The 27,694-nt window shown below is 33.9% G+C and overlaps 1 protein-coding gene across 5 annotated transcripts in view; it reads left to right on the top strand.

Annotated features, from left to right (window-relative positions):
* TSC22D2 (TSC22 domain family member 2) overlaps positions 1-27,014 on the top strand; it is a 51,070-nt gene extending 24,056 nt beyond the window's left edge. For 2 of the 5 annotated variants that reach the window (XR_006193219.1, XR_006193217.1), the window contains 3 exons: positions 1,419-1,577; positions 20,756-20,807; positions 21,792-21,826. Coding sequence is in view for 2 of the 5 variants with exons in the window: in XM_042903803.1 (XP_042759737.1) it covers positions 20,756-20,807; positions 21,792-22,052 (313 nt within the window). In the remaining 3 variants the exon portion in view is untranslated. Of the gene's footprint in view, positions 1-1,418; positions 1,578-14,529; positions 14,904-20,755; positions 20,808-21,791 lie in introns of those variants that run through there. The other 3 variants (XM_042903803.1, XM_042903802.1, XR_006193218.1) reach the window with 2 other exon arrangements.
* Positions 27,015-27,694: the final 680 nt, after the last annotated feature.

Here is a 27,694-nt window from a genome sequence, read left to right as displayed (position 1 = left end):
TTTCAGGAAGCATTTACTCTGCTACATATGTCTGGGTATTGTGTCTTCTCATGGGACTTGTCCCATAAAAGAGTACATCATCAAAAAGGACTTTTTAAAATCATGGTAGTATTGTGGTTGATAGGAGACAAGAGTTGCTTAAAATGTTTTGATAATATGTTAATGAAATGACCATGACTTTAAACTACTACTTACCTCATCGTTATGGGTTTTTGCCTTCACCAGGTGATTACATTATAAGGCTGTACTTTGACAAAAGATAGTAAAGTTGTATGATTTTATTGAAGTCAAATGTGTTGTGAGATTACATTTGGAAAGATATTTATAAATTGGAAAAATTCTAATAGTTCTTCAGATTGTGTAGGAGACTTTTAAAGACTGTGTGTGATAGAAAAAAATCCACTAAAAGTTAAAATCTGTAACAGCATAACTCCAACCCTCTACATTTGGGTCGAATATTTCTGGAGATTGCTGCAGAGTTTCCTTTACAATGCTGTCTTTGAGTTTTCTGTGGCTTTGCATATATTGATCTTCCTCAGTAATGGCTTCCTTTCCCCCCTTTCCCTTGCCCTGTTATGTCTTTTTATTTAGAGGGATAATTGAAATTGGCAAAAATGTGCCCATGAATGTGTGGGCTGCCTTTTCTGTGGATTACTGGCAACTAAAAACAGAAATGAGTATTCACACTAGATAGAAAATGTTACAAATATTACCCTTCAACAATTAAAATAGATGCCCAATTGAAAGCTTTCTTGTAAAATTTAATAAATTCAAGATTATTCTTAAGTAATTTTTTATCATTTATTAAATATTCCTACCCCTAATTTCATTCTGTGCCCACACACAGATGAGCTGTAGGACCACTTCTGAACAGGATACATTGTTATGTCTGTTATATAAAATGCATAATAAAATTTTATTCTATCATGTTGTCTAATTTTTAAGTTGGAGATGGTAGAGACAGATTAGGATTTAGGTATAAAAATTGAATGCTGTCTTGAGCATTTAAATGATCGGTATGGATTATTACTGATCCAGCCACGTGTGCTGTATGTAAGTCTAGAAAATCATGTGGATGTGAACCAGATAATAGATTCAAGTGCCATTCTACAGGACTACAAAACTGTCTGTAGCAAGTTAATGGTGTTACATCATAATTTCTGGATCATGATCTTAAACCTTTAATTGGTTTCCATTTCTCCTTGACTCTTTACTAACAAGTATTCATGATGGCCTGAAAGTCCATGTTGAAATTTAAAGTTTGAAGTATCCAGATTAAATATGAAATTATTTTACATTAAAAAAATTTTAAGTACAAAATATCAGTTGTGTAATCATGGTAAAACATAAAACTTTGCTATAAAAGATTTTTAAAGGCTATTTGATTAAAACACTTATTTACTTAAACTCTTTGCTAGAATTTTTTTTAGAATTCAGCATCGGAGGAGGAATGTGACATAATAATGATCGAAAGCCGAAAGTTTAAAAGTTGTGATGCCCTCACATGGTTGGAGGGTTATTCTAGCTTCTAAGGACTGAATGTTGTCCACAAGAGTGTCTCATCAGGTCATAAATTGGTAAGACTTAATGGATTAGATTTTATGTATTATACCTGATGTTATTGTATTGAGATGAATATTTATGAACAAAATGAGCACATTGTATAACTAAGAGTATAGTACTAAATATAAGTTCAAACTTGGAATTTTAAATACTTGGGGGTATGTAATCCTTTCAAAATTTCATGAGGCTGAAGGCCGTATCTTTGCAGTGGTGTTTAATAAATAGTCAGTTTAAAAAATAAAGTGACATCCTGTGCTATAGTAACATTATTTAAATATTGCTATTACATCTGCTGTAGATGTTCACAGTGTAGTTAAGAGCCCCCAAATACTTTCTAGTTATTATCCCAGGAGAGATTTGAGAGCTAATATATTAATCTTTTATTAGAAAAAAAAAAAAAACCACCTTACATCCATTTTTTCATACAATATAGTTTAAATTACTTTTATTGCTTCTGGGATTTTATTTTTTGTTAATAAAAGGCATTTTTCTGCTAGATGTCTGTAAAAATAAAGCCAGAAAATTTTTCTCAGTTTCTGTCTTAAGAACCAATATTAAATGAAAATGATAAACTTATAAGTCAATATACTTTTTTGTATGCCCTGAAAATAAAACATTTCCTTTCAGCATTGTATTCTGCTTGGGAAACAAAAATCTTTAAACTCGTTTTATAGGTCTTCTTATTTCACTTTGTTTTACACAGCTGTATTTTGTAGGAGACTCTTAAGGAAAATACAGTTTAGACTAGGATAAGATCTTAATCTTCAGTCTTCAAAAGATCATCATCATATTTTGCTATTTTGGGTTAAGTTTTATGTCCAAGGTCATAAAGTTGTAGAAAAAGTATGTTCATTAACGTATGGTGTACATATCCTGTAAGTGTATCAAAGATTTTTTGAAATTATATAAATAGGCTTCCATATCTATGTCTAACTTTATTCTCAACCAGAGATATGTTAGTCTCTCCCTTACATACATTCTATCTTTTGAATAATATTCTAAATTGTTTCTGATTGTATTACATGACTTTGATCATATTATATAAACTTAAGTTTCTTAAAGCAGTAATTACAATCAGTAGTAGTCTGGAAGGAAATATCACAAACTAATAATTGTCCCATATTCTATAAGATTTTTAGTTTTTATTTTTTTCCTTTACTACAATAATTCTATATACCTTGGGTAATTAGGAAAACAATTTCTAATTTCTTTAGTGTAGGATATCCATCTTTGGTAGTCAATGGGTGGGTGGGCCTCAAGGGATCATGAACCCTGTGAAATTTTGGATGAAACTTTATGTTCAGTTTTTGGTGAAAGGTTCAGAGCATTTGTCAGATTTTCAAAGACAGTTGAATAACATTTGTTAGTGAATGTATTTAAGAGACACAGCCTTGTAATATACCTAACTACATGGTGTAGGAAAGAAATTTTTAATGAGTACACTGATTCTGTAACTCTTACTGAATTTTATCCAAGGCTGATTTATCATAAGTGATCATTAGACTGATGGAACAAATCAGAGCCTACCCACTTTTAGCTTAGGAATTTCATACTGTCAGTCTCTGTGCTCAAATGTTGATTGGATTTCTCCACAGGATAATTTAGTTTTGCTACTGAGTGGTTACTATGTATCAGGCACTACCGCTACCTATTTTTGGCATGTTACTTAATTTTCACAACTGTTGTATTATGTAGGTAGTATCCTCAGTTTACAGAGAAGGAAATTGAAAGCTTAGATTGGGTAACTTGTTCATGTCACATAGCCATTAAGTAGTGGGGCTGGGATTCAAATCTAGCTTTCTAACTGGAACTATGACTCTCAATTGTATGTCGGTATGCAGAGAGTAACCCTGGGGAACTTAAAGGATAAGGGAGAATTTTATATTGAGTGAAGACGTGAATATATAAATTTGATTTCCTTTGAACCTAACTAGCAATGGGTCGTCCTTTATTATAAAACCATCGTTTAAAGCACTTGTCCAAAAAACTAATTTGATAAGTTGCTATTTAAATATGTATTGCATTCGAAAATAACTTCTATTTGAATTTAATGCTTGTGATTTTAAGCAACTATATATGTGTTAGAAGTATTTAGTATTTAGTATTGTACCAAGTGTAACCATTAAGGAACTCGCCCTTTGATATTTAGGATTTATAAATAGCAAACAATGGGAAGCAGTTTAAAAATCTACTTTGAACTGCAAATGTTTCTTTGGGTAGGGAATGAATCTCATGTAAAACCTTCTACTAAGTGCTATATCAGTTTCCCATTTGCCCTTAGTTGTGAAGAATTCTATTAAGATACCTCGTCAGTGTTTATTTTTAAAACATGTATGCAGCAAAATTTATTTTTTAGACACATGGTTTTTATTTTGAGTCCCTACTTTGTGTAAATCCTTTTCTATTTAATTTTATTTTCAGATGAGCTTCAAACGTTACAACCTTTTCCTAAGTGTTTATAATAAAGTTCTAAGTAGGACTTTAAGTTAAATCCACAATAATAGTACTGCTTAAAACAAAAACCAGTAAAACTGTAAGAATTTGTTTACTCTTCAGTTAAGTTGAACTAGTCTGCATATCAAGTATAAACTTAATTTCTTCAAGACCATGGTTTAAGGTGTACGACAATTTGATAGGTCATCAGAACATGAGAATATTTAGAAGTCTTTTTTTCAGTAATATATTTGAACCCCAGCTTCTTTAGTAGTAACATATTCACCTTTTCAAAATTAAAACACAGAATGTTTGGGAAACAGAATAAGAGCCATCGCACCTAATCCAAGTGTTGAACACAATTACTGTCTCGGTGTTTGCATATTCCCTTCCAGACTTTGAGTACATATGCAAGCATATCAACAATTGCGATCACAGTTATGTAGCTTTTAAATAGTTTTTAGTGTTCCACAAATTTCTCCAATTTGTACAAAGCTGATACTGGCATGTCATAGGTTTTAAATTTGTGACTGATAATTTTGATATCTCTGATACCGTCTCTTCTAGTTTTTCGTTCTACCTCACTGGTTTCTTCTCAGTCCCCTTGGCAGGCTTTGCCTTTCTGTTTGTCCTTTTAAGTATTAATTAGTGTCCTCAGGGTGCTGTCAATACCCTCTTCTCACATTCTTCACCATGCTAAGAACATGTAGATGGTTCTGAGTGTCATCTGTATATTATAGGAATCCATCTATATGCTCTAGGCACTAAACTTGTGGCATTTCTAAACTTGTACCTAGGAATTTCTCCTTAACATTCAAATTTCTGTGTTCTCCCATAGCCAGTTAATTGCAAAGTACTGCCACGTCTACCTCCTGAGTATTTCTTCAGCCTATCCGTCTCTCTCATCCCCATTTGGGACACAGTCCTTTCTTACGTGGAAATGCAGAAATCTTCTAACTGGTCTTCATTATTTGAGTTTTCTAGCATGGCTAACTGTACCTACTGTTGTGTCTTTTTACTTGTCTGTGTGTCCTTTTCTCCACCCAACTGTGGCACTTCCTTTACTAAACATTCTTTCCTGACCCTAGATCTTGATTATGTTTCCCCAAACACCCTCTAAAATCTTACCCTGTCATAGCATTTATCATACCTCTAACTTGTCTATCTCCCACACTTACATTCATAAATTCTGGGGGTAATGTTTATTCTGTAATGTGTCTCCATAATCAGCATCTGATAAATGTTTAAATACATTAAAATCCCCCTGAAATGTAGCATCATAAAAGTTAGTAACTGGGAAGAATGTTAGAAATTATACATTACAGGCAGGAGTCAGATGTAGAAACCACATCGTCTCACTCCTAAGTTAGTGTTCCCTGTGTATTTTATGATATTTAGATTTTGACCACTCTACCTTACTCATACAAATTATATAGTTAATATGTTAAGCGTTTAATATGTGCCCGACACTAATGCATTATCTCACCGAATACTGTTGTCTGATCCTATCATTATTCTTTGGAGAGGCCAAATAACTTGTGTGAAGTCATATTATAAAAGTGATAGAGTTAAGATTCAAACCTGGGTATGACTCCAGAGCCAAAGCCTTTTTATTCACTACCATCTCTGAGTTTATCTTCTGAGTCTAGAATTCTAAATCTGACTTGGAAGGGAATTTAGTGGTCATTTATGCCAACCACTTGTCTCATACTTGTCTCCTGTGTATAACATACCTTCTTAGTTGTTGTCTAGCCTTTGAACACCCCCAGTGATGTTGATCATGGTGTCCTGGTCTTCTTTCTTTTTACAGCTCATATTTAAACCTTGTAAAAATTCTTCCTGTATATCAGAAAATCTAAAATATGAAGCAGAAAAATCAGATGATTGCCATCACTGAAAGCGTTGAGTAAAGAGATTAGGTTTATGTAAAAATAAAAGCTGTATTGCGTATTCTGTGGAAACCTTCAAGTGAGAACATTCTCTAATTTAGTGTTTTCATAGCTGAAATAATTAAGAATATGGATTGCAGTTCGTAGCCATAAATCATCGGTGTTAATATAAATGCATTTCTAAAGGTTTTTTTTCCAAAAATGGGTAAGGAGACATTGCTTAACGTCTTAGAGATCACAAGAATGCTTTCCTACTTCATAATTACTGATTCTAGTAAAGATGCAAAGGTTTCACAGGACTCCTTTATACTGCTTTGATCCACCAGTGTGTAAAAAGAGCAAAGTACTGTACATATGAATTTCTTCAGACTCCTGGATCTAGTTCACTTAGAACTTCCACTTGTTTGTGAGACATCCTTAAAGGCATGCCAATTTGAATTGTCTTCTTTATCTGATCTAACCAAACTAGCAAGCCTGTGGTCTCTTTCCACCTTCAAGATAGCTTTTGGGGTTTTTTTTGTTTTTTTGTGTTTTTTTTTTTCATTTCTTCTCTAAATTTAGATTCTATTTTAATCATCTGTATAGAATGATATTGGCAAATTGAGAGAACTCACACATGGATATTTATGATATATGTTTATACAATTAAGCCTTTCATTAGGTTCACAAAATTATTTTCCCTAAGTCCATGATTCTAATGTAAAAGATCTTTGTCAAGGTTTTTATCCAAAAGATCTTTAGGAATTTTAAAGTCCACTTTATTTTCCACAAAGTCTTCTGTGAGTTTTGTCACTACCACGATCACTTCTATGGAACTGCTGGGATTCACTGGCATAATTTTGTCAGAAGTAACCTGAAAGTACATAGAACTCTAGCTATTCTATTCCTCAGACTTAAACCATTTTTCTATTTACTTCAATTGCCATTAAATAGAAACTAGTACCCTTTCTTCCTCCTCAGTGAGTAACAACCAGAGGCAAGGAACATCACAAAAAAAAAGGTTTATTGACCTTTTATTTAAGATGTTTTAGTCAATGAGAAAAAATTTCTCAGGAGACATGCCCGTTTTTGCTATGCTCTAGGGATATCCTTCTCATTAGTTTCTAATATTTAAATGGGTAATTTCATGGGGCACCTGGGTGGCTCAGTCAGTTAAGCGGCCGACTTTGGCTCAGGTCATGATCTCATGGTTTGTCAGTTCGAGCCCTGTGTCAGGCTCTGTGCTGACAGCTTGGAGCCTGGAGCCTGCTTCAGATTCTGTCTCCCCTCTGTCTGCCCCTCCCCCACTCCTGCTCTGTCTCTCTCTCTCTCTCTCTCTCTCTCTCTCTGTCTCTCTCTCTGAAAAATAAGTAAACATTAAAGAAGAAAAAAATTTTAATGGGTAATTTATTAGTTCTTTTTCCTGGCACGATTAGCCCACATAACATAAGTTCATGCTAACTTACAAAATACAATTAGATAACATATTAATACTATTTTATTCCATCTTTTTTTTTAATTAAATGTTTAATATCAATTTTATGCAAAGTGTTATAATTAGTAGACCCTCCAGATGAACACACTTCCTCCCTTTACAGTTTAATTCAAGGATGAACATTCAATAGAGACAACAAAAGCAATTATTTATGGAAGAATGAAAAGGGTGGGGTCTGTTGGCAAGAAAGGAAGAGAGCAAAGAGAATGTAGGTGAAACATTTCCATTTCAGATGACTGTGTCTTAGTGCTAGAATCTAAATTGATTTAACAAAATTTGGGTCATGATATAATTCTTAGAATTCATCATAAATGATTTTACCCAATTTGAAGTATACAAATGATTGTAAAATTCTATCATTTACCATGTCTATATCACAGTATTATATTTACCGAGAAAAATTCAAGGACATACAACCCTTTAGATTTTATAGTAGTGCTGCTTTATCCTTTTCTTCATTGTCCTGTCAGAATCTCTTTTTGAATTAAGTAATTTTAAAGCAGTGATTCTCAACTGGAGTGATGTATAGAAGCAAAGCAGTACTTGTCCCACTCTTCTGATTTGTTTTCAGTAATATTTAATTGTTGAAATATCATGTAACACTAAAAGAAGGCACAGGAGATTTTTAGTTAAGCACTTTTTTTTTTTTTGAAATTTTTATGTTGAAATAATTCAGTTATATATCAGTGGACTTTAGAAATATCTCCCACAGTAAGTTAAGATTATTTTTATGCTAAACAGTCGTTATTGTTCAATCCACAGGAGTGCTGTGCTTAATAAATATTGATGTAAGTTTAAATCTCAAGCAATTTTTATTATAGCATATATTTTGTGACTTCCTTAAATCTTTAACATTTGACTCATTGACTACAAAGAAATCAAGTAAATTTAAGGCATAACTAGCATTATTTCGTTCTTTGGGTGAGGTGTAATACTAATCATAATTGATTTTTATTTGTACCTCACTGCTTCATTCACGATCTAAGATACACTGGAATAGTAACCTTATATACTGTCAGTCCAAATTTTATCCAAACGGTAGAAGGAACTAATTATTTTTTTAGTGTTTATTTTTTTAGTGTTGACAAATGTCATAATCATCACACAATCCTTTAGGGCAGGTACAACTATAACCCCATTTTACAGACAAGGAAACTGGTTTTAGTATGTTAACTTGCTATGATCACCCCACTAGAAGGTGGTGGAATTGGGATTTAAAACAAGCTTGTCTAATTTCTGAATCCTGTGCTCTTAAAACCACTTTATTATTCTTTGAGAATTTAGTCTTTTGCTTAGGCAGCTGCTAAGAAGAAGGTGTCTTGCCCCCAGAATGAAGTAGAGAACAAAAGAGAAGTAAGCAAGTGGTAAACTGATGACCTAGACAACTTTAGCTCTTATGGGCATATATTCACAATACTTTATATTTGTTGAAAGTGAGCAATTTAATTTTTTGCTTACACCCAAGCCAATCCAAAATTTTTAAATATCCCAATTGGAAAATATTTATTGATTTATTAAAAGTAAAATAGACCAGAGTTTTTCCCTGATAAGATATTCTCTTCATTTTGTTAAGAGCTGATGACTGTTCCTTTAGTCTAAACTAGAATAAAGCATCTGTCTCTTTAAAAACTTTGTGATACTTTTATTCTTCTGGGTTTATCCCTATTTTGAAACAGTGCATTGGTAACCTTCATTTTATTTATTACTATCCCTGGACTTTGGGACAGATTAGGAAGAGACATAAGGTGGCAAAGAAAAACTAGTTAATAACCTAAAAACACAAGCTAGTTTTGATCAGAAAATCCTCAGGGCTAGCGTGATAGAATTTTACTTTGTCAAGTATGTTGTCCATACAATTATGTATGCTTTTTCTAAAAAGCTTTTATAAATAACATCTCTGTATCTTTAAGAATTGGGCGTAAGTGAAAAGATTAGCTTTGGATAAACAAAATTATCTTTGTTGCTCTTCACTGGTATTTGGCGTTTCCTATTCAGGGGGATTGTCTCATTTTCACTCATTTGGTTAGGCCTCATTGAGAAAATGAGATTGAGAGGATTTTTTCAAGAAGATCTGTTATTTTTTGAGAGAGAGCGAGCATGCATATGCGTGCATGTGTTTGTTGCACAAGCAGAGTAGGGACAGATGGAGAGGGAGAGAGAGAATTTCAAGCAGGCTTCACGAAGCCCATTGCGGAGCCCAACTTAGGGCTGGATCTCACAATAGTGAGATCATGATCTAAGCCAAAATCAAAAGTCAGACACTTAACCAACTGGGCCACCCAGGTGCTTCAGGAAGAATTGTTTACTATTTAAAAAATAATAGTATATAGAATGCTGGAGATGGAAAAGGCAACTGTGAGGCCTTTCAATTCAATGAAAGAAATAGTTAGCTTTCCGAAGAAGGGTAGTTTCTTCCCAAGCTCATCTTCCATTAACTCTTCATCTTAGTGTTCTCCATTGTTTTGGCCCCATTTGTCTTTTCAGTGTTTAATAAGCAAGCTCACCTCTCACGGTTTTGTGCCACCTACCACATTCCAAAAACTCTCAAATCTAGACTTCTAGGCCAGAGATTACTCTACAGTTCTAGATATCTATTTCCAGCAACGTTCTTTCTATATTTCTCCACCAGAATCTATATCCCAGAGGTCTCAAAATTCACCAGTCCCAAGTGAAACTTAAATTTCTCTTTTTCTCACCTTTATTCTCAGGTTCCTCTTTTACTCACTCCCTGGCCCCTGCCTCTAAAATCTAGCCATCTTCCCATGACATATTAACCATCTCCCTACTCCTAGTTGCTTCCAAGCTAAAGAAACTCCAGCCATCCATGGCATTTTCTTTGTTATATAGGTGAATCTCTTTCCTTTATCATCCCTCTGATCTTTCATAGATCCTCTGTGCTTCAATTGTAAAAACTGTTTCACTTTTTCCTTGCTTAATACCTATGACCAAGCATTTTGCAGTATCCTGATATTTCTTCTCCCCCCTCCTTACTGGCTTAGTTCTTTTATTTTTTTTTTTTAAGATCCACGTTACTATCTTTCCTTCTCACCAACCCCACCTCACACACATACCAAAAAACCCCAGATGTGAAGGTTACACTAAGTTCCATAAAAACCTTTGAAACTAAATGACGGAGAAAGCCCAGTGGGAGTAACTAGCCTCAGGACACAGCAAATCCGAGGTGAGGCCAAGATGCAGCATGTGTGTGCTAATTCCATATCTAGTGATCTTCCCACTGGTGGACATCATCTAACTTCATAATCTTCCAACTAGTGTTCATTGAGCATTGGGCAGTGTGCAGAGGAGACATGAGAATTTATCATTTTTTATAAAAGTGTCATCTAGAAAGATAAATGTTACTGAGATTTGGCTACATAGGAAATTAGAGGCAAAGTTTGTTCAAGATTATGCTCTGTTGGCTCTAAAGGAATTTGGATTACCTAGATGTATGAATTAGATATTAGCCAGCAAGAAGATATGGCAAGTTTCGTTTCAGACTGAAAATGAGGAACGAGATTAAGGAATATTTCCCAAATTGTTTGTTTTGAATTTAGCTAAAATGAAGCATTAACCATGTCCATTAGATGGCAAGGGCTACTTTTGGGAAAAGTCAATTTTGCCGTTAAACATGGGAAATAGCTTTGGAGGTGGTCTAGTACAGCTACCTTATGTTAGAACTGAAGAAAGAGGCCCCAGAGGTAAAGTAGTAAATGATATATTTAGGACTCAAATTCCAACTATACAATTTGTGAGTTCAGGCTTCTACAGCATTCTTCAGTAGATGGCTGACAGCCCATGGTAGGTTTTGTGTATAGCACATAGAGTTTTGTCTGGTGGGAGCTATTAGAACACAGTCTATGGTAGGTACATGGTTAGAGCCATAAGGATAGTGTGGGACATGACTGACTATACTACTTCTAGAAAGGTTAGAAAACTAGCCTTTACAGAAAAGAAAATATTTGAGCTGACAGCCATAAAAGAATGGTAGAATTTCCACAGAAGTATTTAGAGAATGAGAAACAGTATGAGCAAAGTGTGAGAATAAACCACGGAGAGTCTCCAGGAGTTTTCGATATCCGCTTTAAAAGTTGAGCAGGCATTTGGAATGGGAGGGAATAATGTAAATGTTAGCATTAGAAATAGTAAGCTGGTTCTGATTTTTTGTTTGTTTGACCCATTTTTTGTCCTTGCTGAAGAATTCTGAATTACTTTTAGAAATGTTAGGTGTATTTACCTATATAAAAAGATTGTTTTTATAATAGGTCCACTGCATGCTTGTTGGTCTCTGAAATGAAACACAAATATTGAGTGTTTTGGTTGGTTTTTTTGTTGTTGTTACTGTTTTTATTTCCCTTGACATTCTTTTCTATCATGTTCTTTCTCCAGTTTTGTTCATTTTCATACACTTGCACCATGAAAATTTCCTTAGGTATTTGAAAGGGCTATTATTTGTTCATAGTCAAAGGGAAGGAATGCTATTGTTAACCTTTTAAAGGAGAATTGATTTTTACTACAAAATGATTGCTAAACCTATCCTTTTCCTAACACAGCTGAAGTAATTTGCACTCTTAGGTGTTTTTAATGTCCTCATTCACATAACGAATTTTTTAGTTTTTCTCTCTTTTTCTGTTTAAATTTTCTATCTTTCTAGGAAGGATCATCCTTCAGGTCACTGAAAAACAGATCTTTTGTTAAATTAAGGTTTACTTTAATCACCAATTCTGATGTTTTTAGAAGTAGGTCAAATATCAGCTTCTATCTTAGCAACTAAAAGAATGGCTTTAGAATATCTAGAATGAATATACGGGACTACATCTACTTTACTCCCTTTCAGTATAATCACATTATTTTTGTAAGGTATTCTGGGCTAGACATCAGTTGGCAACATTTGAAATCCTTTCTAATCTCTCTTTCCTTTTTTACTCCTACATGCCAGTGTATATCTCAGTCTAGATAATTGTCAGTCATATACTGGCTTCCCAGTCTTCAGGAAGTAAATTAAAGTAACCAGGACTGTAGTGTCAGATTTTTAATTTGGGTTTAAGCCACTTCGCACTAATGGATTATGCTGTCATCAGATAACCTATTGCTGCTGTGTAAATAGGCCAATGAAATCTCTTTCAAGAGAACCTGCTGTAAATGTAAGCACTCCAACATTAGAGAAAATGCCACCCTCCTCCTACCCCTTTCTCACACCCTTTCTTATTTCAGTCTGACTCAAAGGAAGAAAATAACTTTTTCATCCTGTCAAACCTTGCCTAATGTTAGTCTGATAAAAAAATAACTAGCTAGTGCATAAGCTCATTTATCTTAAGTAGATATGATTTTACATTTAAGTATTTAACTTGAAATAATAGAATATTAAACTTTCTTAGTTTATTTAGAATATTTGGATTATAGTGGTAAAATTGCTGTGCATGTTTTACCTTTGTATTACTCTCCAGTTTTTCCAGACTAAATTTTTACATCTTCTATTTTAAGTGTTTTAAGAGAAAGAATTTTAGTTTGGTTAGTTTTTAAATTGTTTTGTTGGAGTGGCTTTACAAGAAAATGTTATCAGAATTTTTATGCTTAATACTAAAATAATTCCCCCAAGATATCCTTAGTTGGAAGTGTAAAGAGATCTGGAAAAAGAAGGTAAAGTTTACATTATTCTTATCTATGCCTTCTCTGGAATGTACTTTTAAAGTAACATTTTTATTATATAAAGTTATGTAGCCTATTATATCAAAAAAATGTTTATCACAGACTTATTTTTTTTCTTACCAGAATCACTTTGAACAAAAATAACTATACTAGGAGTTATAGACATTATTTACATGATATTTTTAAGTGATTATAATTCATTGTAAGCCAAAGAAGTAAATTTTACAAATCACAAATATGACTTAATGTTGATTGTTATTTTGAATGTTGAACATAGTACCTATCTTCTGGAATGAAGTGGTTCATAAGAAAGTAGAGTTGTTGGCTCTCTTTCCGTCCTTTCTCCCTTTTCTGTTTCCTGTCTGCCATTTGTTCATGTCTTGAGTTCACGTTGTACAGGGTAATAACTCTTCTGTGAGTCATTTTCATTTTGGAATGTGTTGTTGTTTTGCTTTGTTTTGTTTTTGAGTACTCTCCAAAGTGCAATGAAAGTATCTTCTATCTCTGTCCCCCATCTGCCTGCCTTCCCAGACAGATAACCACTTTCTTTGTGTCTATGCACAAACTTCCAGTTTCTTTATGCACATTCAAGCAAATACTATATCTATATCCATATCCCCCTCACACAACTGATCATATACATACATCTGCACCTTTACTTTTAAAGATCTCCAGGGTACGTTGTTCCCATCTGAGTACACAGAAAAGCATCTTTATGGGGTCTTTTTTATAGATCAGTAGTACTCAGTTGAATACTATACCATGATGGCTATACCATGATCTTAATTCCCTGTTATTAATTAGAAATCTTGCTGTTACAAACAGTGCGATAATGAGTAGCCTTGTAAATATATTATTTCCTATGTATGTAAAAATATCTATAGGATAAATTCCCACATGTAGGATGGGTGACTCAAAGAATAAATAGAGTGAGAATATGTGTGTGTGTGTGTGTGTGTGTGTGTGTGTGTGTGTGTGTGTATAAAATTGTGATATAAGCAAATTGCTCTCTATAAGGGCCAGTATATGACTTACATCACTATACGAGAAGACCCATTTCCTACCGCCTCACTCACAGTGTATTAAATTTTAATATGTTTGCCAGTCTGTTTAGGGAAATGGTATTATGTTATAGTTTTAATTTGTATTTTTATTATGAATGACATCTTGAGTTTTTTTCATGTCTTTTAAACTGTGCATGTGAAATCTACCCAGTTTTTCTAATTGGGATTCTATTCTAATCTTACAGGTTTGTAGAAGTACTTTATATTTTAGTGAAAGTATTGAAAGAGTTCTTTATTTTTCTATATTTTGAAGCATCTAGTTAGGCCTCTCCCACTCCAAAGTATTACAGAAGTTCTTCCTAAATGGGCTTTTTTAAAGACCGTATACAGATGATATGGTTGACTGGACAAAGGGGGTCTGAGGTAGGAGAGAGACTTTGTATTAATTGTATACCTTTTTGAATTTTATGAATTTATTTTTTACCATGTGCATGTATCTTTTATTTTGAAATAAATATAGATTCCTAAGAGGCTGCCAAAAAACAAAAAAAAGGACAGAGAGGTCTCATGTACTCTTTCACCCAGTGGTATGTGTCCTGTCTCCTTGCCCCCCTCCTGCAATGGTAACATCTTGCATGACTATAGCATCCAAAGCCCGGAAATTGACGTTGGTACAATCCACAGCATGTATTCTTTTTTACTCTTTAAATATTCATTTCGGGCCAGGAGTTTGACCTTAAGTTAATTAGCTGAATGTAAAATATGCTAAGGACATAATTGGTTTCTGTAGATGCTAAAAACAAATACCTTTATATAAATATTTAACTGAGTTTTTAACTGTTCTGTGATAAAAACTTTTGCACCATTGTAAGACTGGTTACTTGAGAAAATAATAACATTTAGTTTTGTGAGTAGTCATTTTACCTGCTTGTTTAGCATGAATAATAAATAGCTTTTATCATGCACAAAAATCACTTATTTTGTGTTATTAATAAAAATCTTCATCGGGCCTTTTGTGAACTTAATAATGAAATTAAATAGATTTTTGTTTTTATATTGATAGAGAACTTACGGTCAGCTAATTAGAATACGTAAAATTTTTTAGTTCTTAGCTTAATTTACTGTTAACTTTGTCTGATAGTTTTATTCCTGACTGCAGAAGTTTGCATTTGGCCATAGAGTAAGTTTACATGAATTTTACTCATTTTGGCTTTTTCAGAAGGAGAATTGTTATTTGCTCTTAAGTGTTAAGCTGTAAATATTTTTAAATTCCTCCTATAGAAGAGTGATGAATTTTTTTTAACTTTCATAGCGTACATTCATTAGATACATTTTTTGCAATCAGCAATTTGATAGTTTTCTTTCTAAAAAATACAGATACCTGTTTCTTAGAAAAGAGGTCAGATGTTACCCAGGTTAGAATTAATCCATTTTAGTAGTAATGATGATATTTTAGAGCTTATTGGCAGGGGAGGGGGGGGTGAAGGTTGTAGATTATTTACTGGAAACAGTACATGATTCTTGAGGACTAACCTCTAAGAAAGACTGTAGCTTCTACTTGGGAGTTTATGAAGAATCATTACCTTATTTGGGTAAGGGGGCTTGAACATGAGTATATCAGATTTGCCAACTCAATCAAAGAAGTTCTTATAAAAGATTTGATTTTACAGTTTGGGGAATTCCTATAGTGGAGTTTTAATTGGGATTGTGACTCAACACAGAAAGTTAGAAGGGTCTTTTAGCAAAAGGTAATTTTTAAAATAATTTTCTGCATATAGATACATATGAGCTTAAGATCTCTTCAGCTTTCTAACAGAGGAAAAGAGCATTTTAGTTCTTGGTAAATAGGTAAGCTATACTGGCTGTCTAAAGATCACTGAGTCTTTTCCAAGAAGTTACCTCCCTTGTTCTCAGAGCTCATCTTCTTTTAGGAATGTGCTAGATAAGATAAATGTAGTATTATGCACATAGTTTAATCTTTGGATCCATGCTTATGCTTTCACAAATGACATTTGGTACATAGTTAAAGCATTTATAATATACATAAGTCTGTTATTTCTTTTAGGTTAATAGTTGCTTATTCCTTTCACACCGTCTTACTGTCAAGGTAGAAAAAGCATGTGTTTTGACATTGTCTAGTTTCAGTTCTGTCTGTAGCATTGTATCTTTGAGTAAATTACTTGGCCTCAGTTTCCTGAACTGTAAAATGAGATTGTTTCTCAAGCTTGGCAGTAAGGACTCACTAAAGTTAATGTGTGCCTGCAAAAGTGGGCAGTCATTTAAGTGTTCTTTGTCTCTACCTTGTTGCTCTGTTACTTAGCATTTGTGCTGAGGGGAGAACAGAAAAAGAGCAAAGAAGTCAAGATGTAAGAGAAGAAATTTGCTCTGTTTTTATTTTAAACAAGTAGCCATGATGTCTCTGTCCACATTAGTAAAGACAAAGAAAAAAGTTGATTTCTCATAAAGAGTTTTTTAAAAAGTGAGATCCAGTTAGCCTAACCTTGCCTTCATGGATTTTAATTTTTAGAGAGGAGAGACTGGAGATGATTTGTACAGTCACTGAGCTGAGAGCGTGAGTGAGGCAGTTAGCCTTTTAATAAAGATGAAAATGTAGGGAACTTGCAAAGCCAGAGGTTCATATCTGGCCTCTTCTCAGTAAGGTTGCCAAGTAATCTACTGTGATAAGAGTAAGGAGGCCCGGGAAGAAAAGCTGTGGTGTGGGGAGCCAATTGGGATGAATTTAAAAATGAACAGTTTTGAACCGGGCTGTCTTGCTGTACCTTTGATACATTGAGTTTTATTTTTCCTGTGAATATAATTGTAATTTACTTAACCATTGAATTTAGGGGCTCCTGGCTGGCTCAGTTGGTAGTGCTTGTGACTCTTGATCTCAGGGTTGTGAGTTTGAGCCCCACATTAGGTGTGGGGATTACTTAAAAATGTATGAAATCTTAAAAAAAAAAACTAAATTCAAGCTCATTTGATTCTTTGGGGGGGGTGCTGTAGTTTTAGGGGAAAATCATCCTATAAAGGATATTTTTATTATTTATATGTCTATATGTCCATTTCCTCAATACCCACAAATTTTAATTCTTCTAGTAAATACTAATCACGATATGTTTTTATTCTAAAAGAGTGACCATAGCAAACAAAGTTTCTTTTTAAAAATTATCCCTTTCTATAGCACTTATAGTTTACCAGAATAGTTACAAAGTCTTGGGAACTTAAGTTCAGAAACTGGTTAACCATCAACTTACAGTGTGGTGAATACAATTATAAAAAAGAAAACAAGACATAATACTTTAACATTAGGTCAAGGAAGCAAATAAAGGAAAATTTTTCATTCTGCTTTTGTTGACCAGTTTCATTTTTTAAGAATGTGAAGCCCAAACCACTATGTTGACTTTGAATATGGTAGAAAACAACTTGTGACCCTCATTGAAAACCCTCGTTGAAATAATAGTCTTAAACCATGTTCAGGGATTTTTAAATAGAATACCCTCCTATTTGATTGTTTAAGAGTGCCATGTTGATATCCTTATTATAAATCAGTTTCTCAATCTTTAGTTTCTATCAGTCAACTGGAGGAGTTGTTAAAATAGATTTCCTGGGTACCACCTCAAGAGTATATAATTCAGTAGGTCTGGGGTAGACCCAAGTGTTTATTACATTTCTAACAAGTTCCCAGATGATGCTGATTTTGCTGGTCCAGTGACCATACTTTGAGAATTACTGATTTATTCAAACTCAAAATATTTTAATGGCTTTCTGACATAAACCAGTAATTGTTTCAAATCTAATTGCTATCCTGTTTACTCTTTCAGTATGCACTTGAGTTCCTATGTGCCAAGCACTGAGTTTACTTCTTCATACAGGTGAAAGATAAAGAACCTCTCTGAAGGAACTCAGTCTGATAGGAGCTAACAATGGCAGTATTATTTAACTCATTTAATCCTCACGGGAGTTTTATGAATTGAGGTATATAATTCTTATTTTAGATAAAAAACCTGAGTTCTAGAAAGGTTAAATAATTTCCCAGAATTCACACAGTGAGTGTGTGGAGGAGCTGGAGTTCACTATTTTGCTTTCCTGGTTATGCAGTACAAAAAGTTTGTGAAGATTGGTGAACCGTAAGAGAGATGGAGTAATTGGTTCTGCCTTAGGAAATCAGAAGGCATTACAGAAGAAGTGGCACTGGAGCATCTTAAGGAACAAGTAAAAGGTAGCCAGATGAATTGGAGGCATGAGCATTTGCAGCTCGGGGAGCAGTTCTGCAAAGCCATGGAAACCTGAGAGAACATATGTTTCACAGACTGTAAATAGTTATGTAAGACATAACACAATTGGCCAGCCAGATGGAGTGTGAGAAGAAAGGAGACCATAGAAGGCAGGGGTCAAAGTCATGAAGGGTAAGAAGTTTTGTATTCAGGTTAAGAAGTTTTAAAAATAGAATTAGGTTTTTTTATTTTCTCTTATGACTTTCATCTTTGTAAACCATTGGTTCTCAAAGTATGGTTCTCAGAGTATGTTCTGTCAGGTAGCAGAATCAGCATCGCCGGGAAACTTGTTAGAAATGCAGATTCCTGGGCTCCCCCCTACACCTTCTGAATCAGTAACTGAGGTGAAGCCCAGCAGTCTGTTTTAAGAAGTCCTCTGGATGACTGGTGTGTGCTAAAGTTTAAGAACCACTGCCATGGGTTATAGAATTCTTTAAAAACAGCCTTCAAACTAGATTGCTGTAGTGATAGTAATTGTGTCTGTGACTGATTTAATTCTGTTTTAAGTACAATGCTTAACAAAATTGGGATATTAATACCTTTTAAGGGACACACATCTTCATATCCATTTATACTTTGCAGACTTACTCCTCCATTGCTGTAAAAGAGGTCTGAGTCAGGATTAGAGTTTATTATATCAGCAAAGAATAGGATGATAATTATTCCTTAGCCTAAGGGAATGGTTTGGAAACTTACTAATATTATTTTAATCATAAAAAAAAAAGTAATAAACCCTTTTTAGGGGTTAGGGTTTATTTTTTGTTTTGTTTTGCTTGCTTGTTAATATGTAAAACTGGTGTTAAAGTTAGCATTGAAGGTGTTCTGTTTAAAACAGATGTGTTAAAAGGCTTGCATGTATTCACATCAAGAATTGACTAAAACTAATATAGTTTTTCCTTGACATAGAAATAAACAATATAGAAAGTACAATCTAGGATGGTCAGACTCTAATCTAAATGCCTAGAAGTAATGCTAATGTCTTCTTTGCAAATTGTAGGCAATATTTGGTGACCATATCTAAGTGGTCTTTGAACTGAACTTTACACCGAAGCCTTATGGTTTATATAGTTGTTCTATCGTTTATAGTTACATATAGCCATACTTTGTTTTGCGTAGCTCTACAAGCATTTAAAGCCTAACATGTATAATTATTTATTAACAATCTATATATATCGTTTCTAGTTATTAGGTCTACAAAAGCCTGTTTCATCTTAGAAATAGCAGCAGCAAGAAGTGGAAGAGTATGCTATAATTAATGTGGTTAATGCTCAGATAAACAAGTTTAATGTTTTCATGTACTGATTCAGTTTCAAGGATTTAGAAGTAGGAAGTCCACTGAGACATTGACAAGCACCCCTTCATTTTACAGATGAGGAAGGAGGTCCAGGGAAGTTAAATACTTGATTTTGCTGATGGTCACATAGGTAGTGAGTAGCAGAACCAGAATTATAACCATATCTACTTGGATTGCAATATAAAAGGCACCACTACATAAGACGGGATATTTCTGCGCCTCAGTCTGATAGAACATTGAGGGTCTACATCATCTAAAATAAAAGTGTTCAAATATATTAGCATCTAAATTTTCTTAGGGTATACTTTATGAAGAGTAATTTTGCAAAGTTTCATATCAAAATTGTTTAAAGATCTCTTTTTGTATTGTTAAAGTAGATTAAAGTGTCAGATTTGTCTTTACATGAAAATCTAATGACTGTTCTTCAAAATTTACAAAAATACCAAGAAAAGGATATAGATCTTCACTGTTCTTACTAGTTAAGAGGACAGTTATTGAATCTTCTGTGTAATTATCATACAAATGCTAAGGTTGACCTTGGGATATATTTACCAGCTAGACTACTTCAAATTATTTCCAGGAAAAACTGGTCTAAACCACATACGTTCGTAGGTGATTTTTACCAGCCAGTAACCTACAATCAAAGTATGTAGATTTGCCAGAATGTTGAGAACGGTGTTAACCAGCCCAAAGGCCCTTTAGAAGCCAGTTCTGAAAATTTTTAAGCCAGAATTAAAATCTCTAGAAGAAAAGTCATCATCTGAATTTTAATGCAGTAAGTGACTACTGGAATTTCCACATGAAAGTCAATTAGAATATATAGTTAGTAAATGAAGTTTAAAAGATGTGGAGAGTGTAGTGCTCATTTCAAAATTTATCCTTTTAAAAGTTCAGAGTTAACTCCTGAATAGGGAGTTACTTTAAAGTAGCGTATGTATGTCATAGGGAAATTAGAAATGTTGGAACTACAAAGGATTTCTAGAAGTCCTGTACTTACTGAGATCCCTCATTTTGAAAATGAGAGCTCTGAGTACTGAAATTTTGAGAGTAGACTTTTAAGCTATTTTAAGTTATTTTTGGTTTTAAGTAAAACAAATGTTTTTAATTATTTTAAGAGTTGGAAAGGATGTTACATTTTTTAGAATAATTTAATGAAATATTCTGATTTTTTCCAGTGCATCTGGGGGAGGTGGTGTAGCCATTGACAACAAAATAGAACAAGCAATGGTAAGTAAAAGTTAATAGTGCTCTCATTTTATAGGTTGTTTGTTGTAGGAGGCAGTTGGTTTTTATCAATTCTGAAAAACACCTAAATTCTTTAAACCAAGATGACCAAAGTATATTTTTATATAATGACATTTAATTGAAACTGCTAAAAAAAACATTGAGAATTTTTAGCCTAGAAATACCAGTGGAGTTACTATTTCTCCCATTTGAACGTCTCACATTTCATGCATTACCACTGATAAATCAGGGCCATTTTAAGGGGCATACATAATCAGAATGCATTATGTGCCTTCAAATATTCCAGCATCAAAAATAGTTTATTGACAAAAGAATACTAAAATGAAAATTTCAGCTAGAAACCTTTGTCATCCATTTATAGATGATGTTTTACTCATCTCTAATGAATAGACCTGTTCATGTTGAATCTGTTTCTGATTTCTCCTATTACTATCAATTTTTTTATTCCCTTAAAGATATTCTGCTCATATTGTATATAAAATATTTTGATTCAAGGTTATTAAAATTATAGACTATAAATAAGGACCATTAGTCTCAAACTATTTTTCTTTAAGATTTTAGAGTTGGAAATCGTAGGCACCTTGTCTCTTAAAGAAGTGCTAGAACTAGTTAAATATCACTTGAATATCCTTTGTTCTCTTGGTCTAACATCTAAGCATGTGATTTTAAACTTTTTTTTTTTTTTAATTCTAAGCTTATAATTGACAATTTAAGGAGCCTAGTATTTTTGGAAATCACTCCAAAATTTGAAAAGAAATCCTGGGCTAGCTGCCTAGTTGGAAACTGGATTTTTTCCACTCTTATCTCCCTTAGGGCCAGTCAAGATACAGTAGAAACATTAAAAGCAAGAGCAAAAGAACTAATATAAAAATGCCTCATGTTTATAAGGCACCAGGTAGGCCAGAACCAAATAGCAACACCTTTCCCTTATATTCTTTGTGACATTACTAATTTTGTTTTTCACAGGATCTGGTGAAAAGCCATTTGATGTATGCAGTAAGAGAAGAAGTGGAAGTTCTAAAGGAACAAATAAAAGAATTAGTTGAAAGAAACTCTTTACTTGAACGAGAAAATGCACTGTTAAAATCTCTTTCAAACAATGATCAATTATCCCAACTCCCAGCCCAACAGGCCAATCCTGGTAGCACTTCTCAACAACAAGCAGTGATAGCACAGCCTCCGCAGCCAACGCAACCTCCACAGCAGCCGAATGTCTCCTCAGCATAAAGCTTTCTTGCCTCATTAAGAAAAAAACTGAAAGCAATCTATCCTTGTGTGCCACTGGTATTCTTTCCACTTTATACGAAAGCAAGTAGCCATGCTTCGGTTGTGTGTTTGGCCTTTTCAGTATTAGACAATCATTCTACAGGAGCTTTTCCTCTCTTTGAGATGTCATGCAGCGCTGTTGATGTCCAGTTTTATGTCATCAGTACACAAGGAGAATAATAGGTGGGGTTTATTAAAGCAAGCCGAGTCTGCATTTTACCTGGTGCGCATGAGTGGGGTCTTTTCAGAGCTTTGGTGGCTCTCCCATGTTTCCTATTACCCGTGGATTTACCCTGAGCCTTCCTCGCACATTATAAATAACAGTTCATCTAAAGAGCCACTTTTCTTTCAATATCAGTAACATTTGCCTACGTAAGTTTTCATTTATTTGTGTTTTATTTATTACAGGGCTGCTATTTTCATAATGTACATGAACAATGTCACAGAACTTTTTTAATTTTTTTGAATAATTATAAGTATCAGTAAAGGATTTGAAAGACAGGATTGCATTTAATAGATAAAATGTTTAGGCAATAATTGAACAAAAGAATCCTGGCATATTTCTAACACTAATGGCAATTTACCTTCGGTATTTATTTTCAGTAGTAAAGACCCAGCTTGAATGTAAATTTTGTATAGTGTAAGTATGAAGAACATAGTGCAACTGTACAGGTAGTCACCAGTTATTGTGATATAATAAATAATTGGGCTATTTTGATGAAGAAAACTTTGTTCATTTGTTTCTACTTTCTAATAGAGAAATTGCCACGATTCCTCTGCTTTTTGACATTTCGTATGACTTTCTTTTTTCGGGTGGGAATAAAAAGCTGTGAAATTGTTCAACCTACTTTGTAACCAAAGAAGCAAAGCTGTGTAATGGAGTTTTTTTTTATAATGCACATTCTTTATGTATTTTTATTTAGTGTTTTCTCGGTCACAATTTTCTTTGCTGTCTAGCATGATCTGCATGACCTATAATCTTTGAACCACTTTCGTACCTCATGTTTTTATCCAGCACTCTTATTGTAATATGTACTAGTCTGTGAACAATGTCAAATAAAAGAACGAACAGGTAGTATGGTGGAGCTGAGCTAGTGTACCATACACTAGTTGTAAAAAAAAAAAAAAAAAAAAAAAAAAATGAAGTGAGCCATCTTTTGTTCATTTAAAATGGTGTTTTGAATTTCGTATGCAGAAAACGTTTTGTTACATTGCAGATTTTAATGTATTTAATAAATGCAACATGCAGATTAAGTGCAGTGTATACTGAGTATTTAAATTAAAATGTACATTTCATAAATACAGTTTCAAGAGAAAGCATCATTTTGTGTATACTAACACATTAAGTGTATGTCAGAAATTGATGTATAAATATATATTTTAACACATTTTCTGAAATTAAACTGCAGTTTTGTTGAAATATTTGGCTCTATATGTGTTCAAAATTTAATTTGATTAGATTTGTATTTTCACAGTTCAAGATATTCCTTAAATGAAAACCTGTGTTCTTAATGATTTAATGATAGTTCTTAAATTTTCAAAGTAAAATAATTTAAGAATGCAAGAATGGTGAGCAATATTTGTACTCAAGATTCATATTATGTCAGTGACCTTTAAGTAAGAAATCCTTGTCTACCAAAACTTTTACTTGAATTCAGAAAGGTGCCTGTAGAAAACTTAACATGCTGTGTGTCTATAGCCAGCTAGCTAATCAGGAGTTAACGGGAACCAATAGTTAGCTCTCTGCGTTGTTAAAAGAGGATAAATAACTGTTCTTTGTCTATTTAAAATTAAAACTTCATCAGATTTAGCCACAAAGGAAATGCGTAAAATTGGGGTGTATGTAGGATTACCAAATATTTTATGTTCTAGTTGTGCTAGAGGATACATTGTTGAATATAAACAAAATTTTAATGTTAATAATATGAGAAAAAACTAAGGAACTAAGGACATAAGCTTGAGAAGTAATCCTGTAGGTGTGGAACAAGATTCTAAGTAGAGTCACCACCAGTGCGTTAGGAAATGAAACTTCCGTGTTGGAATGTCAATCACAAGGCTCACCAGGTCTGCTCCTCAAGTCCAAAAAAAGTGTGATATTTAAAACTGGCAGATAAAAACTAGTATTAGAAAAGGTTGAGATTTTTGTGAAAATACAAATTTTGGTTCTTGGGATAGAAAAACACTTCATAAAGTAATAGTCACAAAGGAAATGATTGATAATGTTAATTTAAAATGGTAATTAAAAGCAATTATTACTATTTTTGCATTAAAAAAAAAAAACACCACCACAGTAGAAAATATGGGTAGTTCACAGAAGAAATAAATGGCAGTTTCTAAAGTTTCAGCCTCTAGTAACCTAAGAAATGCAAATTAATATTTAATGAATTGTTATTTGTCTTTTAAATAGCAGGACCTAATGTAGAAAGGCAAACTTTCCTGTGTACTTCTAGAAAGTAATTTGACAATATGTATCAAGAGCCTTAAATATTAATAAACTTTTCAGTTTAATGACATAAGATAACTCATGGTGCGGTGTTCAAAAGATGCAAAATTACAATAGTGCTCGTCCTTTGCTCTCCCATCCTTCTCCTTCCCATTGGGTCCCCCTTCCCCTTACATAACCCCCAAAACAGCTGTGAAAGGAAACCTTTACATCCAAACCTACTCTCTTGAGGCACGCCCTCACCCCGAAGTCAGGGACAGACTTAAAGGTGGGAAAGCTTAACTGTTTTTTAGAATAAAATACACTGTATTTGAGAACAACATCGAGACATTACCCCAAGTGTTCGGTTTGTTTAGATCTTAAGGAAATTTCAGTTTGACCTCAGATTTAAGGTCCCTTAGTCCACATAATTGGAATATTTATTGGGATGCCAATTTGGGGGGCACAGTCTTACAGGAATGCCATCTGTAATTTTCTCTTGTAGACCAAAGTGCCACACAAGTTTTCTGTTGGTTTACTTTAACCAACCAGAAAATCCTAGGTGAAGAATTCGTTTCTGATAATGGCAATATGTCTGCAATACAAACCGAACTTTCCCCAAAGAGAACTTATTTTAGGTAGTTAACAGTGTGATTTTACAGCTTGCTACACCCCCTCCCAAAAAAAGGCTTATGAGGCGTTAAACATGCGGTTACTTTAACTCATAGTTGTATGTTCAAAATAGCTGGATATTTCAATTCTATTATAAATGTTCTGAGCTAAGTAGAAGTATTAAGGTGGAATGCTTTGCCATCAAGTCCCCAGAAATAGGTAATCACAACTGTCTTTATCCACAAAGAATTATCACAGGTCAGAGATGATGATGTTTCTCGAAATTCAAACTGGTCACTCCTAGACCTTTTAAAAAAGAGCTGGGGCAAGTCCTTAAGATTAGAGTAACTAAAATACCTGTTCTTAGATGGAAATTCACCTCTGTAGAACTAGAAATAAAATAACAGCTAATTTGGGGGGGGAAATTTTTCAGATGATCTGAAGTCTAATTTTTTTAAAGGAGTCTCAGTGCAGGCACCTTGTGACTTGACTCAATTCTCTTCAATACTTTTAAAAGGACAAAGCCCAGGTCTAAAGATTCACAGTTTGAGGACTTAGACAAACCAACATGTACAATGCAATAGTGAAAACATACAAAGATGGATTTGTCAGGGGAGGTTCCCTCACAGAGATGACACCTGATAAGGAAACAGTGCTCCAAAGTTTAAAGGAGAGCACAAACAAAACTCCTTGAATTGCCACAGAATTGTTTCCCAGGAGACAGACTCAGGCAAAGTCTGACTCACCATAGTAGGTTGGCAGCTAGAACAAAAATAACTTCCCGAATGATTTTAGGCAGTGGGATTGTGACCAGATAAGCAGTTTAGAAAAATTAATCATTCTAGTTACCAATGGGAGGTGAATTGGTGGGCTGAAACTGGAAGTGGGGAAGTAATTTAGGAGGTACAATAATCCAGAAATGAATAGGCAAAATTACAAAATGATAGGCAGATTAGTGATGCTCATGAGGAAGTTTGTCTTGGGTCTTTCTATACCATTATCCCCTCTACAATGAACATTCCATTCCCAACATCCGGTGTCTGTTCTTTCTGCTTCCAAACAAAGATCAGAGAACCTTATGTCTTAGAATGTTTTAGTCAAACTCTTCCTTCCAACAGCCATAATACTTCAATGAAATGAAAGTCTTTGTTTAAAGGAATTTCAAGAATTTAGCAAAAGGGTAGGGGGAATGGAAGACCCTTGGCTTCATATTTATGCCTCTGTAAATTCAGCCCTCTAGGTAAACCAAATTTAGTTCCTTTATGGTGACTAGAATTAGAGTGTCCCAGAGCATGAGTCCAAATCCTGTCCCTCAAGGCTATCCTTCCCCAAGAAGGATAATGTGAGTTTTGGCCCCATTGCAGATACTGAAACCCAAGTCAAAATAGGTTTTGTTGGCTTCACCTTTTTATTCTTTGACACAGTTCAATTCAGAAGGCTTCTTTCTTCCCTGTAAGTCCCCTGCCTAAGCAAAATAATCTCTTCTCCCACCCCTTCCTGCCTCAAGCCTAGTAACCCATGTTTCTATTTTCTAGCAATACTAACCTAATGGCTTATTATTTAGTGACATATATTTGCACCCTTTCAACATTCTAGGATGCAACTCTGTTACATGTACTTCTATGCCAAGTCACAGAATTTCTATAGCGAGATCTGTTCTTTGAATGTATGTATTCCTTTGTCAGTGGAGAATATCACTGTACAAGTGCTATTTGATGATTTGCTTAGTGGGCTACAGTTGGTATGGCATGCTATGTTCACAGATGAAAAATGGTAAGTGAGGCACATACACAAAGCAAGCTACAGGTCATAGACTTTTTTTTTTTTTTTTTAACAATCATCATAAATAAAAGTAAGACAGCCTTTCGGGATTGGTAATGGTAAAAAGTTGTAAAAGTAAAAAGTAAAAAGTAAAGTTGGTATTTTGCACTGATACAGTCTACTTGGTCATAAAATTTGTTCAACATAATGAGTTAGCTTTATTTTTTTTTTTTCTTCTCCTTACCAGGAAAACTGATAGATTAGGCAGTTTTGAGAATTCTTCCATGATGTGTTGTCATAGATTGAGCTATAAAACAGCATCTAACTTTATGGACTAAGACATTGCCCACAGAAGCCAAAGTTATCCCTTTGAAAGAAGGAAGAAAGAGGTGTGGTAACTTAGATCATAAAAATAACTGAATTTTAAAACAAGGCAAATGCCACACTTCTACTTGCCCATATAAAAAGTTTTTACCTTTTCATTTTTCTATATAACAACTGTAAAGTAGTCTTGCCTACTGCAATCCAACTGTTTTCCAGATCACAGTTCTTATCCTCATTTCACAGGCAAGCAACACATCTAGAGATAGGTCACACCTGAGGAAGTCCATGGACAACAAGGGAATATTTTCCCCACACTTGGCGTGAAATAATTTACCAGGTCAGTGTCTTATTCCAGTATTTCTACCAAAATAGATAACATATAATTTAATCAGAAAAAAGGACTATGTGTAACTTTGTCAATCCCCTAAAGGTTTTGTTTTTGAGAAGTTTGGGTTTTATTTTTTGTTTTATAGAAACACCATTG

Source organism: Panthera leo, chromosome C2 (genome assembly GCF_018350215.1).
Source record: "Panthera leo isolate Ple1 chromosome C2, P.leo_Ple1_pat1.1, whole genome shotgun sequence".
In the NCBI taxonomy this organism is placed as follows: Eukaryota; Metazoa; Chordata; class Mammalia; order Carnivora; family Felidae; genus Panthera; species Panthera leo.
This window is presented reverse-complemented; position numbering and strand designations above follow the sequence as displayed.